This window comes from Gobio gobio, assembly GCF_949357685.1.
Source record: "Gobio gobio genome assembly, chromosome: 4".
Taxonomy (NCBI): Eukaryota; Metazoa; Chordata; class Actinopteri; order Cypriniformes; family Gobionidae; genus Gobio; species Gobio gobio.
The window spans coordinates 51,092,306-51,107,591 of NC_137100.1; the positions used below are offsets into that span (position 1 = coordinate 51,092,306).

At 45.6% G+C, this 15,286-nt stretch overlaps 1 protein-coding gene across 45 annotated transcripts in view; it reads left to right on the forward strand.

The window, feature by feature from the left end:
• The window catches only part of camk2b1 (calcium/calmodulin-dependent protein kinase (CaM kinase) II beta 1), an 86,608-nt gene that overhangs the window by 20,045 nt on the left and 51,277 nt on the right, over window positions 1-15,286 (forward strand). For 31 of the 45 annotated variants that reach the window (XM_079814578.1, XM_079814594.1, XM_079814621.1 and 28 more), the window contains exon 6: window positions 13,443-13,515. In XM_079814578.1, coding sequence (XP_079670704.1) covers window positions 13,443-13,515 — 73 coding nt within the window. Of the gene's footprint in view, window positions 1-1,534; window positions 1,608-13,442; window positions 13,516-15,286 lie in introns of all 45 variants that reach the window. The other 14 variants (XM_079814614.1, XM_079814589.1, XM_079814619.1 and 11 more) reach the window with 2 other exon arrangements.

A 15,286-nucleotide genomic window follows, 5' to 3' on the forward strand; every position in this document is an offset into this window, starting at 1 on the left:
ATTGGGTTGTATTTCTGTAGTGTTGTGCTGATTAGCTCCGCCCACTGTGAAACCTCACTAGTCTAAAGTCCTACCTGGAGTAACCGTACACTAAACATAAAATATTTTCTGATTGGCTGTTATTGTGTTACATCATGTGGCAGTTTTACATTTAGTATACTAGAGGTACTCCACTGAGCAGGTGGATAAAAACACATATATGAACTATTAAACATATGAGGCAGTGTGTATTTTTATCCAACTAGATGAGGTGAACAATTATGTTGGGTCAGGTATACTGTATATACAATTTTTTTTTTCTTTAAACAAATGAATACATTTATTAATCAATGTTACATTGATCATAAATGACAGTAAAGGCAATTATAATGTTAGAAAATATTTGTATTTCAAATAAATGCATTTGAATTTTCAAATAAATGTATTTCAAATAAAACTTTCCTATCATCAAAAAGGTGCCATCCCAAAAAAGGCACACAATCACTTTCACAGACCTTTACCTGGACTGTTCCCTGCTGGTGGAATGACCTGCCTAACTCAACCCAATCAGCTGAGTCTTTAGTCACTTTCAACACTTGACCCGTTAATACTACTTCATACTATTCTGTCATATTTCTATTCTATCTATTTATTTTTTGTATTAATAAAAAAAACCTTGCTACGTGTACTGTGCTAGACTAACTAGGTCTTGTCATAGCACATAATTTTGCCCTATTGTTGATTTGATTGCTTCTCTTGTTCTCCTGATTTGGACAAAAAAAAAAGTTTAATAAAAGTGTCTGCTGATTAAATGTAAATGTTTTTGAGCCCAAATCAGCATATTAGAATGATTTCTGAAGGATTATTTGAAACTGAAGACTAGACTAGGCAAGTAAGGGCTGCGGAAAATTAAATTTTGCCATCACATGAGTAAATTATATTTTGAAACATTAAAATAGCTGAAAATTGCTGAAATATTTACTGTATTTTTGATTGAATAAATGCAGCCATGGTGAGCATAAGAGACTTGAAAAAAAAAATATAGATATGACCTATGTATATGTTTGTGTGTGTGTGTGTAATTGCTCTTCAAAGAGACTATATTGTTGTAAATCCCCACACCAGCATTTCTCACATTCTTCAGATTTAACACACACTCACACACACACTCACACGTTCACTCAATACACCTGTTTCTCTGCACCTCCCTTCCCCTACTTTCTCTATCTCTCTGATGTTGTTCTTGTTGTTCTTGACAGTTGTGTGTCTCATGTCTAAATGGTTCTGTCTCTTCACTTCCACCATTCACTTCCCTTTCTTCTTTTAATCCCTCTCTTCCCTCTACTGTTTACGTCACTTTTCCCATCTCTTGTGTATCGGTCATTCTACCCGTCACCTTGCTTTCTCTATCATCTCTGCTCCTTTTGTTCAATGCACTGCCATCACTCCATCAATCGTTTGATTTCACTCTATCCATCCTCACACCCCCCCCCCACCTCTCATTCCCTCCCTCTCCCCACTCTCCTTTTTCTTTTCTCCCGTTTTGTCTTCACAGTCACTGTATCCATCAGATTCTAGACAGTGTCCATCATATTCACCAACATGACATAGTGCACAGGGACCTGAAGGTCAGTATGTAGCTCACACACTGCCTGTATATGGCCTGTCTGTTTGCCCCTGCTTGCTCCTGTCTGTGTCTGTAGTTGTAGCCTGTCTTGTCTGTTTGTCTGTGTATGGCATCATGGGCTTCCCCTAATCCATTGACTGCCTTCCCAAGCCTCCCGAATCCTTACTTCTTGTGCTTGATCTTTAGCTTGATGCTGTTGCTCAGATGATCAGAACTCTGAAGGTGTGATGGGTATTTTTAGGTTTTTAGTTATTCGTTTTTATTTTTATTACTTGATTCCCTATTACTTAATCATTTACTCACCCTCATGTTGGTCCAAACCTGTATGCATTTCTTTGCATGTCAACAGAAGAAAGTAAGTCAAACAGATTTGGAATGACATATGGGTGAGTAAATGATAACAGTACTATCCCTCAAATTTTATTTCAATTCTGATACTGTGTATTTAAAGTTTCATAGTGGTTCTTCGTATAAACATCCTTAAATTACTGTTTGTTAAAGTATTCAATATGTACCATGTTTTCTGTGTAAAAAACGCTGGGCAAACATTTGATTGAGGTAGTAGAGCCCTATGAAATCAGTTTTTATTTTTCCTTAAATTAAATGTTTCCCCCCCTTGTTTCTGTTTACATTTTTCTGGATTCCATTTTAATGGTTTAATTACACTTTAATAAAAGCAAAGATTGTGTCTAATCAATAAAATTTTTTAAACAATTAATAATTTATTTCTAACAATGATAATGGCCTATGAAATGTTTTATTTTTTTCTGTTTGTAATTTTCTGGATTCTGTGTTTTACGATTTAATACAGATTTATTATAAAAATGGTTGTAATCAAATGAATGCATTAAAAACTTTATCAGTTTAATTAATCTTTTTTGAATGTTGATGAAATTTCAACAATTCCTTCCAAATTTTTTGGCAAACTAAGTGCTGCACAATGGAGGTTTAGGGCCCTATTATACACCCGGTGCAATGCGACAAGTGTTTTTTGCTAGTTTCAGCCCGACACAGTTATCATTTTCACATCCACCGCCATGTTGTTTCAATAACAAATGTATTGGCGCCCATCGGTTCGCCCATGGGCGTGTTGGTCTAAAAACAAAGTGTGTGCAGGCGCATTGTTGGTGTGTTGCTATTTTGAGGCAACTGAAAATGAGTAGTAGGCCTATCAATAGGGCAGTATTTTTTGTGTTACTTAAAGGGCGCGTTAGTAATATGCACCTATAGGCGGATCCACAACGCGTGTACAATCTGCTTAGTATCATACAGGGACGAAGCAGCACACAAACATTTTTAAATATTAAAAATAAAAGGATTCCTTTCTGGTGAAGCGTTCAGTTTTTACACTCGCAAATTCCGCTATGGTGCACGCGCAACTGGCTTTTAAAGGGAATGAGAGATGAGACTATGATTGGTTTATAGCACGCTACGCCCAAAACACTCCCATGACCCTGAGAGACTAGGTACACAACCCTATTGGACCATGTGCCTCGTGCGCCGACGTTTTTTCCGTCGTTAAACTAGCAAAAGTGGATTCGGACACGCGCTAAGTGCACTTGCGCCGTGCGCTTTAGACCATGCGCTCAGATCGTTAAAATAGGGTCCTATGTGTTTAAATTAAAACATGAAAAATTGTGATATTCCTTATTTTATTGTTATTACTTTGAGAAGTATATTCTGCTATACAATAGTGGTATTATTAATGTAATAATTTCTTCAAGTTGCAATGAATACCTTTTGAGTTTTGTTTTTATCAAATGAAACCGAATATCACTGAAAACACCACAAGCATCATGCATGCTTCAGTATGTGTACTAGATGAAACTGCATCGGTCCGCTCATTCACGTAGATATGCACATCATGCAGCTTTTTGCACTTTAATATTCACAGACACTAGTCGATATTGCGATTTGATTAAATGTACAGCCCTACTTCTGATTTATTCATCAAAGTTTTTCAAATATTATACAGCAAATTACATTTTATGACTGGATTTTGCAATTCCATCTTCGTTTTCCACATCGCAGAAATCATAGGGCTCTTAGGTAGTCAGCATGCGCTCGGCACAAGACATATTAACAGCTCATCTTGTTTTATTGTCACAGTACTATCCCAGAGTTGTTTCAGTAGTCTTTATATTACTTGAATGATGAACAGTATCATTAACTACCAGTCATTCTCTTGAAACAATGGTAGGTTTTTCATGTAATTTCACAGAATTTGTAGATTTGTTATTTTGCTTCTCAGTGTAGATTCTTGCAAAAAGTTAGCTTTTAAATTGATTCTCTAGCTTATGAAGCATAGGAGAAGAGACCCAAATACTGTAACATTTAGTGATGTTAGTACAGGAAATTATTATATTAAATTATTATATACAGTTAATATTAGAAAGGCACAGTGAGTTTCAGTACATTTTTAGACGTTTAAATGTCCACAGCAGTTCTTTCGACTGGAGATTTTGTGCTGAAATACAGTGACACTTCCTGTCTCACCCCTACACACACAAATTCACACACTCAAACACACATCTTCTCTTGCAGACCAGCCATGATCAGCAGCTGACACTGGGGGAGGTGTGGAGAAACACACACACACACACGTACACACTATGATGAATGCACACATATATGGATATTTGAATACATAAATATCCATATATGCATTCATACGTTTAAAGGCGTAAACAGACAGATTCACTGTCAGAATTTTTTTTTTTCCCAGAGACATTCTGTATTACACTTGCCATGGCCATATGTCATGCTTCGTGGTCTTTTAATGGGAGACATTTAGAAAGCAAATGCAGCACTTTAATTTACAGCCCTGAACTTTACTGCCATGCCAGAACTTTACACACAAGCCAGTAAACTCATGCAGTGCACACCGCACATGGATAATAATAATCACAGCTATAACGTTATTTATGCAGCACTGACCCTATCAGTAATGCAGCTCAAAGTGCTGTATTAAAGATTAAATATGGTCATTAAGACTAGATTGCTTAAAATAGTTTTATGTAATTCTAATAATTTATACTGTTTTGCCTTTGTATTGCCAAAATCGTCTTCCAGTATGTGTCAGTTTTTGCAGATTAAACTGGTCGTAATTTAAATGAATTGCAGTCTTTTTAAATTTCATGGTAAATTTACAAATCGTTTTAGATAAAAGGGTCTAGTTAATACTAATTGGAATGACTTCAAGACTTTATTGTAATAAATTGACTTCAAGATTGACAGTCAGAAGCAAAGCTTGAATCCAAGAGAAGAAGAAACATTGATCCTGTACATAAAAGTCTTAGAGCTTTTATGCCTTTAAATGGCACAAACTCTGAAGCAAGACTGCAAAATATTTTCCATCTTAAAGGGTTAGTTCACCCAAAAATGAACATTCTGTCATTAATTACTCACCCTTATGTCGTTCCAAACTCATAAAACATCTTCATCTTTTGAACACAAATGAAGATATTTTTGATGAAATCCGAGAGCTCTCTGACCCCTCCATAGACTGCAACAGAATTGCAACTTTAAAACATGGAGGCAATAAAACGGTAGTATAGACATCGTTAAAATAGTCCATGTGACTCCAGTGGTTCAACCTTAAATTATATGAAGCAACGAGAATACTTTTTGTGCACAAAAAAACAAACAAAAATAACGACTTTATTCAACAATTTCTTCTAGCCTGTGTCAGACTCTTACACTGTTGACGCAGTGTAAACAGTGCAGCGCTTCCAGATCGAACTCGGAACACTGCACTGTTTACACTACGTCAACAGCGTTAGAGTCTGACAGAGGCTAGAAGAAATTGTTGAATAAAGTTGTTATTTTGGTTTGTTTTTTGTGCACAAAATATATTTCCGTCACTTCATAAAATTAAGATTGAACCACTCTATTTTAACAATGACTTTACTACCTTTCTGGGCCTTGAAAGTGTTTATTAAATAGCTGTCTATGGAGGGGTCAGAGAGCTCTCGGATTTCATTAAAATATCTTCATTTGGGTTCCGAAGATGGATGAAGGTCTTATGGGTTTGGAATGAGATGAGGGTGAGTAATTAATGACAGAATTTTCATTTTTGGGTGAACTAAGACTTTAATATAGCAATTTGACCTTTTCTTTAGATTTCTTAAGATAAAAGAAATGCGAACATTAATTGGCTGAAAGGCGTTTCACTGTTCAGAAAAAAAAAACTTGTCATAATTCTATTGAAATAATTGCCTTTATATATATTGATGCTTGGTAATACACAATCTTTCAAACGTTTTTATGCTCACCAAGGCTGCATTTATTTGATCAAAAATACAGAAAAACAGGATTATTGTGTAATATTATTACAATTTAAAATAACTGATTTCAGTTTTAATTTATTTTCAAATGTAATTTATTCCTGTACATGAATTTTCAGCAGCCATTATTCCAATCTTCGGTGGTTGTGCGGCTTAATATTTTTGAGGAAACCACAAAATACTTTTTTGACAGGATTCTTTGATGTATAGAAAGAATTTATTTGAAATACAAATCTTTTGTAACATTATAAATGTCTTCACGGTCACTTGTGATCAATTTAATGCGTCCATGCTGAATAAAGTATTCATTTATTTTAATTGATTTAAAACGGCAACCTTAGATGCTAGTGCAAGTACATTTCTAGCTTTAGTTAATGTCATTCACAGTTACGCCATATCACATGACCCTCACACACTACTCTCTCTCACTTTAACTTGCAAACCCTGTTACTGTTCACCCTCCATGTGCTGTGTGATTCTAGAACAGCTATAACACCCCCCATCTTGGGGGTTTTTCTTCCAGCATTGAATGATTTGACTCAAGACATGTGGTGTATATTGGAATAGCTTTGACCTAGAGAGTCATTTACAATATTAATTTATTTACACAATTGATTTAGCCTTTTCCTCTACCACCTGACCTCAGTGACCCTCAATGTATTATCACTTGGATGCCGGATCTGGGTTTGGGCTGTTAAATACCAAAACCATCATTCCTGAGGTTTCGCCCTGGCGTAGGCTGTACCCGTGCATAGCAACATGCAGGGGTCACTTGGCAACCAGCGCACATGCTGAATAAGAGTATTCATTTATTTTAAAAAGAAAGGTCTGCAAAGTGCAAACTTTTAAATCATAGTGTATGAAAGTGCAGTTCCCTTTCGTTCAGTCACTACGACGTACGTTAGTGACTAACGAATGGGGGTTTCGCTTAGAAGCCAATCATCTTCATCGTATTCAACAGCGCCCAATGGCAGTGCCAATGCCATGGGCATGCGGAATTTGCATGCGTAACTCCGCCCCACCTCGTGGGTATATAAGGAAGTACGCTGCGAACATCGCATTATGTTTCTGCTTTGGAGCCAAGAGGATCTCTTCACTCCTACAAGCCTGATCTGAGTCATCGACAGCTTTCGAGACGAGCAGCTTTCCAGAGGCGTTGGTGTTACGGCGCGTTCCAGTGATCATCATACTGCCTGCCTGCTGATCTGCGCAGTGGTCCGCTAGACAGCTGGTGTGTGGTCCCTGGGCGCTTCGGCGTTCTCTGCGAGGCTTCCTCTCATAAAAGAGCTTACACGTGACGCGTCCTTTTCAGGATGTCTCGTCCGTGTACTTCTGGGTGTGGTCGGTTGCTTTCCTCTTCTGATGGGCACGAACACTGTCTGATATGTTTGGGCTTTCAGCATGCTCAGACAGCGTTCGCGGATGAGTCATGTTCTCACTGCGGGAACATGACCATCGCAATGTTGCGGTCAAGACTCCATGACCTTCGTACTGAAGTGAGAGTCCCCTCTACCACACCCCGATCTACTGAGTCCCAGAGGCCCAGTACTTCGGCTGGTGGTCAGGGTGACTTGACGGTTACGGTGTGGAACAAAGCCCCGACGCTCATGCCTCGGGCCACACCCCCGTCTTGCACATTGCAACCCGCGAGTGTTCAGATGCAGATCGCGGGGCCGGCTCCGGCCCCCCCGCGCATCTCATTTGGCGCTCCAGAGGAGGATGCGATGTCGATCACCGCATCACAAGGTGGGCTCGAGTCCTCTGGAGATGATGACTCGGCTGTGCTGCCGCCCTCGGGCGTGCCAGCATTGCCCGAGTCAGATCCAGAGCTGACAGCCATGTTGTCTCGGGCAGCCGCGAGTTTAGGGATCGAGTGGAACCCTCCACCCTGTCCCGAACGCTCAAGGCTCGACGATTGGTTTTTGGGGGCTCGCGCTGACACCCGTCAGTCCTTGCCCTCAATACCTTTCTTTCCCGAGCTGCATGAGGAACTCACGCGGTCCTGGAAGTCCCCGTTGTCTTCCCGTGACCGTTCGGTGACTTCCTCCGCCTTCTCCGTCCTCGATGGGGCGGCAGCTAAAGGGTACACTGGGGTCCCTCCAGTTGAACGTTCTGTTGCGATGCAACTGTGTCCTCAGAGCGCTTCAACCTGGCGTGGTGATCCTAAGCACCCCTCCAAAGCCTGTCGATTCACATCAACCTTGGTGTCGAAATCGCACAGAGCCGCGGGGCAGGCTGCCGCTTCGCTGCATGCCATGGCGATCCTCCAGGTCTACCAGGCCAGGATCCTCAAGGACATGCACGAGGGTGGAGTTGATCCGGGGCTCTTAAATGAGCTGCGTGCCGCCACCGACCTCGCTCTCCGGGCGACGAAGGTGACCGCACGCTCCCTGGGTCAAGTGATGTCCACAAATGTGGTCCAGGAGCGTCACCTGTGGCTGAACCTGGCCGATATGCGGGACACCGAGCGAACCCGGTTCCTCGATGCCCCCATATCCCAGGCCGGCCTCTTCGGCGGGGCGGTTGAGGACTTCGCCCAACAGTTCTCAATCGCCCAGAAGCAGACTGAGGCTATTAAGCACGTACTGCCCCGGCGGCCAGCTGCTGCCTCCACCCCGCCGCCGGCGCAGTCAACTCAGTCTGCTCCACGCCGAGGACGCCCTCCTAAGGCTCCCGCCCCTCCCACCCGGTCCAAGCAGCAGCCTTCACCCGGGCCGGGTCGCGGAGGAAGCCGTAGGAAGGCGTCCAAGTCCCCTCAGGCCGCCCCGCGCCCCGCTAAACGCCAGGCCAAGCGGCGCTCCTGAGACGGACGGCTCAGGGATGGGAAATTCTTTCGAGGAGATGGTAGCAGGACCACTCCTTCCCCCGGTGGAGGGCCGGGGGAGAATCCTTTGTTCAGCTGCTGGCCCCCGGGTCAGCAGCACCCTATGTTGGTCAAAGAAAGAATTAACACTCCCATCCCTGAGCCCACAGAGTCCGGTGATGACGGTGCGCGCCACCCACGGGTCCCGCCACTCGCATCCCACTCTGTCGCCAGCCTCCTGGCAGAGCAGACCCCAGTGGAACGCTGGTCCTTCCCTGGTCTCCTCTGTCAGGACGCAGCTGTCAACCGTGCCCCCGCACCGGGACGCCCCACAGCCTCCCATGTCCGGGCCGGTGACGCTGCATCGCTGCAAGCCCACACCGGGTACGTCTGTACACCGTATGACCCCGCTGGTGCAGTTTCTGGATGTCTGGCTTCAGCTTCCAGGGCTGTCCCGCTGGGTCGAGCGGACCGTCAGGCGCGGCTATGCGATTCAGTTCGCACGGGTTCCTCCCTGCTTCCAGGGAGTCCGTTCCACCATGATCGGGGCCAACGCCCCCGTCATGCGAGCGGAGATTGCCACCCTACTGGCGAAGGGTGCGATCGAACCTGTCCCTCCAGCCGAGATGAATTGCGGGTTTTACAGCCCGTACTTCATTGTACCCAAAAAGACCGGTGGGCTACGGCCAATCCTGGACCTGCGCATCCTGAACCGTTACCTTCACCGGTTTCCGTTCAGGATGTTGACAGCGAAACGCCTTTTCGAATGCGTTCGTCCACACGATTGGTTTGCAGCGATCGACCTGAAGGACGCCTACTTCCATGTCTCCATTTTGCCTCGACACAGACCGTTCCTACGGTTTGCTTTCGAGGGGCGGGCATATCAGTACGCAGTTCTACCATTCGGGCTATCTCTGTCCCCTCGCGTCTTTACGAAGATTGCCGAGGCAGCCCTTGCGCCCCTTCGGCAGCACGGGGTCCGCATCCTGAACTACCTCGACGACTGGCTCATACTGGGTCCCTCTCGAGAGCAGGTTTGCGGACACAGAGATCTGGTGCTCCATCACCTAGCCCGTCTGGGCCTTCGGGTCAACTGGGAGAAGAGCAAACTTTGCCCCGCGCAGAGGATCTCTTTTCTCGGTATGGATATCGACTCGGTCGCCATGTGCGCGCAGCTTTCGAGCGAGCGCGCGCAGTCTCTGCTGACTGCCCTTCGACAAGTCGAGGGCCAGAGTGCGGTTCCACTGAAACATTTTCAGAGGCTCCTGGGGCATATGGCATCTGCAGCCGCGGTAACGCCGCTCGGATTGCTTCATATGAGACCGCTTCAGCACTGGCTACGCGATCGAGTCCCGAGATGGGCATGGCGGTCTGGCACGCTCCGGGTACTAGTGACTCGGGCCTGCTTACAGACACTCACCCCGTGGTCGAACCTCAAGTTTCTACGGACCGGAGTGTCCTTAGAACGAGCTTCCAGGCATGTTGTTGTGACAACAGATGCATCATCCACGGGCTGGGGTGCCATGTGCAATGGACAAGCAGCCGCGGGCTCCTGGACAGGACCCCAGCGCCTTCTGCATGTCAATTGCCTCGAGTTACTGGCTGTACGGTTCGCCCTGCACCGCTTCCGAGCGTTGCTGAAGGGTCAACATGTGCTAGTCAGGACAGACAACACGGCCGTAGTAGCGTACATCAACCACCAGGGCGGTCTACGCTCCCACCGTATGTCTCAACTCGCCCGCCATCTCGTTTTGTGGAGTCAGAAGCGCCTGAGGTCCCTTCGTGCTGTCCACATCCCTGGAGACCTGAACTGTGCAGCCGACGAGCTGTCACGGTTTCAGCCTCTCCCCGGAGAGTGGAGACTCCACCCCCAGACGATCCAGCTGATATGGGAACGGTTCGGCGACGCACAGGTAGATCTGTTTGCCTCCCAGGACTCTTCCCATTGCTCCCTGTATTATTCCCTGACCGAGGGCACCCTCGGCACGGATGCACTGGCGCACAGCTGGCCGTCCGGGCTACGCAAGTATGCGTTTCCCCCAGTGAGCCTTCTTGCACGGGTACTGTGCAAGATCAGGGAGGACAAGGAGCAGGTCGTCTTGGTCGCCCCGCTTTGGCACGGCCAGACCTGGTTCCCAGAACTCTTACTCCTTGCGACAGCCCCTCCCTGGCCTATCCCTCTGAGACCAGACCTTCTGACTCAGAGACGGGGCACCTTTTGGCACCCGCGTCCGGCGTTCTGGAAGCTCCACGTGTGGCTTCTGGACGGGACACGGCAGGTTTGAGTAGCCTTCCACCTGCGGTGGTCGCTACCATCACTTCCGCTAGAGCTGAGTCTACACGACGTCTCTACGCGTTGAAGTGGAACCTCTTCGTCACATGGTGCTCTTCCCGCCAAGAAGACCCCTGGAAATGCCCGATCGGGTCCGTGCTATCGTTTCTCCAGGAGGGGGTGGAGCGAAGGCTGTCTCCCTCCACCCTGAAAGTGTACGTGGCCGCAATATCTGCCTACCACGATCTCCTGGGAGACAAAAAGGTAAGTCAGCACGACCTGGTCATCAGGTTCCTGAGGGGAGCGAGGAGACTGAATCCTCCTCGCTCTCCTCTCGTTCCCTCTTGGGACCTCTCAGTAGTCTTAAGTGCTCTGCAGAGGCCTCCCTTTGAGCCTTTGCGGTCGGCCGAGATTAAGTTCTTGTCTATGAAGACGGCTCTGCTGACCGCATTGGCCTCGCTTAAGAGGGTCGGGGACCTGCAAGCATTTTCGGTTGACGAAGCGTGCCTTGAGTTCGGGCCGGCTAACTCTCACGTGATCCTGAGACCCCGGCCCGGATATGTGCCCAAGGTTCCTACCACTCCGTTCCGAGATCAGGTGGTGAACCTGCAAGCGCTGCCTTTGGAGGAGGCAGACCCAGCCTTGGCATTGCTCTGTCCAGTACGCGCTCTCCGCGCCTACGTAGACATGACGCAGTGTTTCAGGACCTCAGACCAGCTCTTTGTCTGTTATGGTGGAGAGCGGAAGGGAAGTGCTCTCTCAAAGCAGAGGTTGTCTCACTGGGTGGTGGACACCATTGTTTTGGCTTACCAGCAGCAAGGTCGACCATGTCCCCTTGGTGTGAGGGCACACTCCACCCGGAGTGTGGCCTCCTCTTGGGCTCTAGCGCATGGCGCCTCGCTAACAGACATCTGCAGAGCTGCAGGCTGGGCGACACCCAACACATTCGCCAGATTCTACAATCTCCGAGTGGAGCCAGTGTCCGACTTTGTACTCGCCCCCCCGAGGGGCCGGTAATGGACCACGCTCAGGTGTCTTCGCTTGCTCGCCATTCCACTCCCATGACTGGATACGTGCGATATTTTCCTCAGGTGAGCTCCCCGAGAGCCCTGAGCTCCTCCAGCACTGTCGACGCCGACATCAGTTCAGTCTGCCCTTTCGAGCCCAGACCCTCATGTCCGGCCAGGTGCTCCGTGTGCATGGTTCCCCTCTGGCGACCCCCACACGAGTATTCCCACCGTAAGCCTCCTCAGTGAGCAGGTGTCTTTCCCTTGGCAAGTCCCTGCCACCCCTAGGGTTAAAAATCCACCTTCGGCTGGTACCCTAGAGATCTTCCATATGCAACCCTCAGCGGGTCATATGTGTATTCTCTAAGTCCTCCCTACGGTAGGCACCTTGGCATTCCCTCACTGGGATATGCTTCCCAGTGTACCTTGGTAATCCTGTGATAAGTGGGAGTCCTAGGGCCTTAAGTGGCGGGATCTCACACTTACGCAGGGCACTGGATGACAGCTGAGTGGCGCTGTTTTACAGGTTCCCCCATTCGTTAGTCACTAACGTACGTCGTAGTGACTGAACGAAAGGGAACGTCCGGTTACGTATGTAACCCTCGTTCCCTGAGGAGGGAACGGAGACGTACGTTTCCTTAGCCACGTCAGCTGTGCTGCCTGGAACGCGAGGAGTTCAGTCTTGGCTCCTGCAGCAGTAACATAATGCGATGTTCGCAGCGTACTTCCTTATATACCCACGAGGTGGGGCGGAGTTACGCATGCAAATTCCGCATGCCCATGGCATTGGCACTGCCATTGGGCGCTGTTGAATACGATGAAGATGATTGGCTTCTAAGCGAAACCCCCATTCGTTAGTCACTAACGTACGTCTCCGTTCCCTCCTCAGGGAACGAGGGTTACATACGTAACCGGACGTTTTGTTGTATTTTTGGCTTTTTAGAATAAGCTGATCTCAGATCCATTATTAGATCAGTTCATGAGAATATTTTTTTTCCCTTTAATGTAAAGCTGTTTAAGGTACATAATAGTAGGCTGGTGGAAAAGCAATATGAAACTTCTTTCGTGAACTGTATTTTGCAGTGATTTAATAGAACAGGACCTACATATGTTGACAAAAGAAACATTCTTGAACTCTCAATAGGCACAGAGCATTGCCTCCATGTCTTAATTGTAACTAATTTAAGATATATCACAATTGTATCATTTATATATATACGTTTTCATCTTTGATGGGATGTTTTGTTGTCTACTAGTGCTAAAGTCAAACTGCAGTTTTGCAGCAGTTTCTATTTTAATTGTTTTGTGCTAATATGTATCTACATGGAGGCAAGGCTTGAGTCTAGAGAGATGCCCTGCCCCCTTCCATTTACATTTTTACCTGCCCCAAATACCCCTCGCCCCTGGCCTGTGCACGGGACTGTAGCGCTGCTCAGACTAACCTCCGCCCCCTGCTGTTTGCATGCAGTCACTGCATCCAGCAGATCCTGGAGGCGGTGCTTCACTGCCATCAAATGGGCGTGGTGCACCGAGACCTGAAGGTAAGTGCTGATGTCATCTGTGTCTAATTGTGATGTCATCGCTGTCCTTCAAGTGTGTGAACGTGTATGTGCTCATAAAAGTTGGTATGTACAGTAGAAATCTGTGCCTATCGCTGTGTCGATTTGAAGGTGACTGACGAAATTGCTGATAGCAGCTTTTGGACTCTTTGTGAAAATGAGGAAAAAGACTCTGAAATGCTTTGGAAGTCAGTCCGATTTCACACAGTGATAGCGCGCTACATGTTTGTGTGTTTCCTTGTGTGGCCGTTGCTGGTAATAAATTTACTTTCACGAATGTTCAGGTAAGACTGCACTAATTGGGCTGACAATCAATGTCGTACTTTAAAGGAGTAGTTCACTTTAGAATGAAAATTACCCCGTGATTTACTCACCCTCAAGCCATTGTATATGACTTTCTTCTTTCAGACGAACACAATCGGGTTCATTGGGTTTGAAGCTCAAAAAAGCACATCCATCCATAATAAACGTACTCCACACAGCTCCGGGGGGTTAATAAAGGCCTTCTGAAGTGAATCGATGGGGTTTTGTAAGGAAAATATCCGCCTTCTGTATTCAACTTGTGTAGAAAGTGTAATGGCTCTCACGGTTCAAAAAGTTTACGCTATGTTCTAGTTATACGTTGCGCCAGTTATGCTTTTTCCGTAAGTTGAATACGAACGGCGGTCTGGCGGAAACTAGATATTTTACTTTATAAAGTTTTAAATATGGATATTTTTTTCTTACAAAACCCCTATCGATTCACTTCAGAAGGCCTTTATTAACCCCCCGGAGCCATGTGGAGTACGTTTATTTTTGATGGATGTGAGCTTCAAACGATTGTGTTCATCAGAAATAAGAAAGTCATATACACCTAGGATGGCTTGAGGGTGAGTACATTTTAAAGTGAACTACTCCTTTAAAATACGACATTGATTGTAATTTATCGATCAAGCACTTAAAAAGTGCTTCCATTAAAACGTCTGTTAAAATAATACAAATAGACCAAATTTAATGAACCACGACAATGTAACTCTAACCTAAGAGAGTCAGTTTAGACATCAGGGTCCCAGTCCCAGACCGGTCGTCATGTCCAGGTTTGAGTTTACTGCAGTGCCATTTGACTACCACCTTCCCACCCTTGACCTTCTCTAAAACGCAGTGTGCTTCATGAAATGTTGTTCTTAATTCCACTGGTGTCCCACTGTCATGCTTTGCAGTTGGATTACAGTGCGAACCGGACATAAAATAGCCTTACACGTTACAAATTAACGTTTTGTGGTTTGTCGGTGGAGAGGGCGATGCTTAGAAACTCGTCGGAATGCATGCTGCATGTTTTTCTGTTATTTATAATCTCATAAATTGTTCTTACAGTGGTTTGCTTGTTTGTCTTGTTTGTATGTCTTGTATGCATGTGTAAGTGGTTTGATTGTGACTATTGTATATCTGTAATGTAATTTTATAAATGCTAATTTATCTGCAGGTTTTCTTCAAAGTGCACAAAAAATGTGTTATACAGAGACCAAAACGGTGCACTTTGTGCTTTGTCAGATGTATATCAATAAATTAAAGTTCTAATTTCAACGAAAACCAAAGTAAAGCTTTGGTTATTAAAGGTCCCATGGCATGAAATTTTCATTTTTTTATGAGGTTTTTTAACATTAATATGAGTTCGCCTAGCCTGAATATGGTCCCCAAAGAAGAGGACCATATACATATGGTATCCTGCTCTGCTTTTGAGAAAATTAAAGCTCAGACGAGCCGATCTGGAATC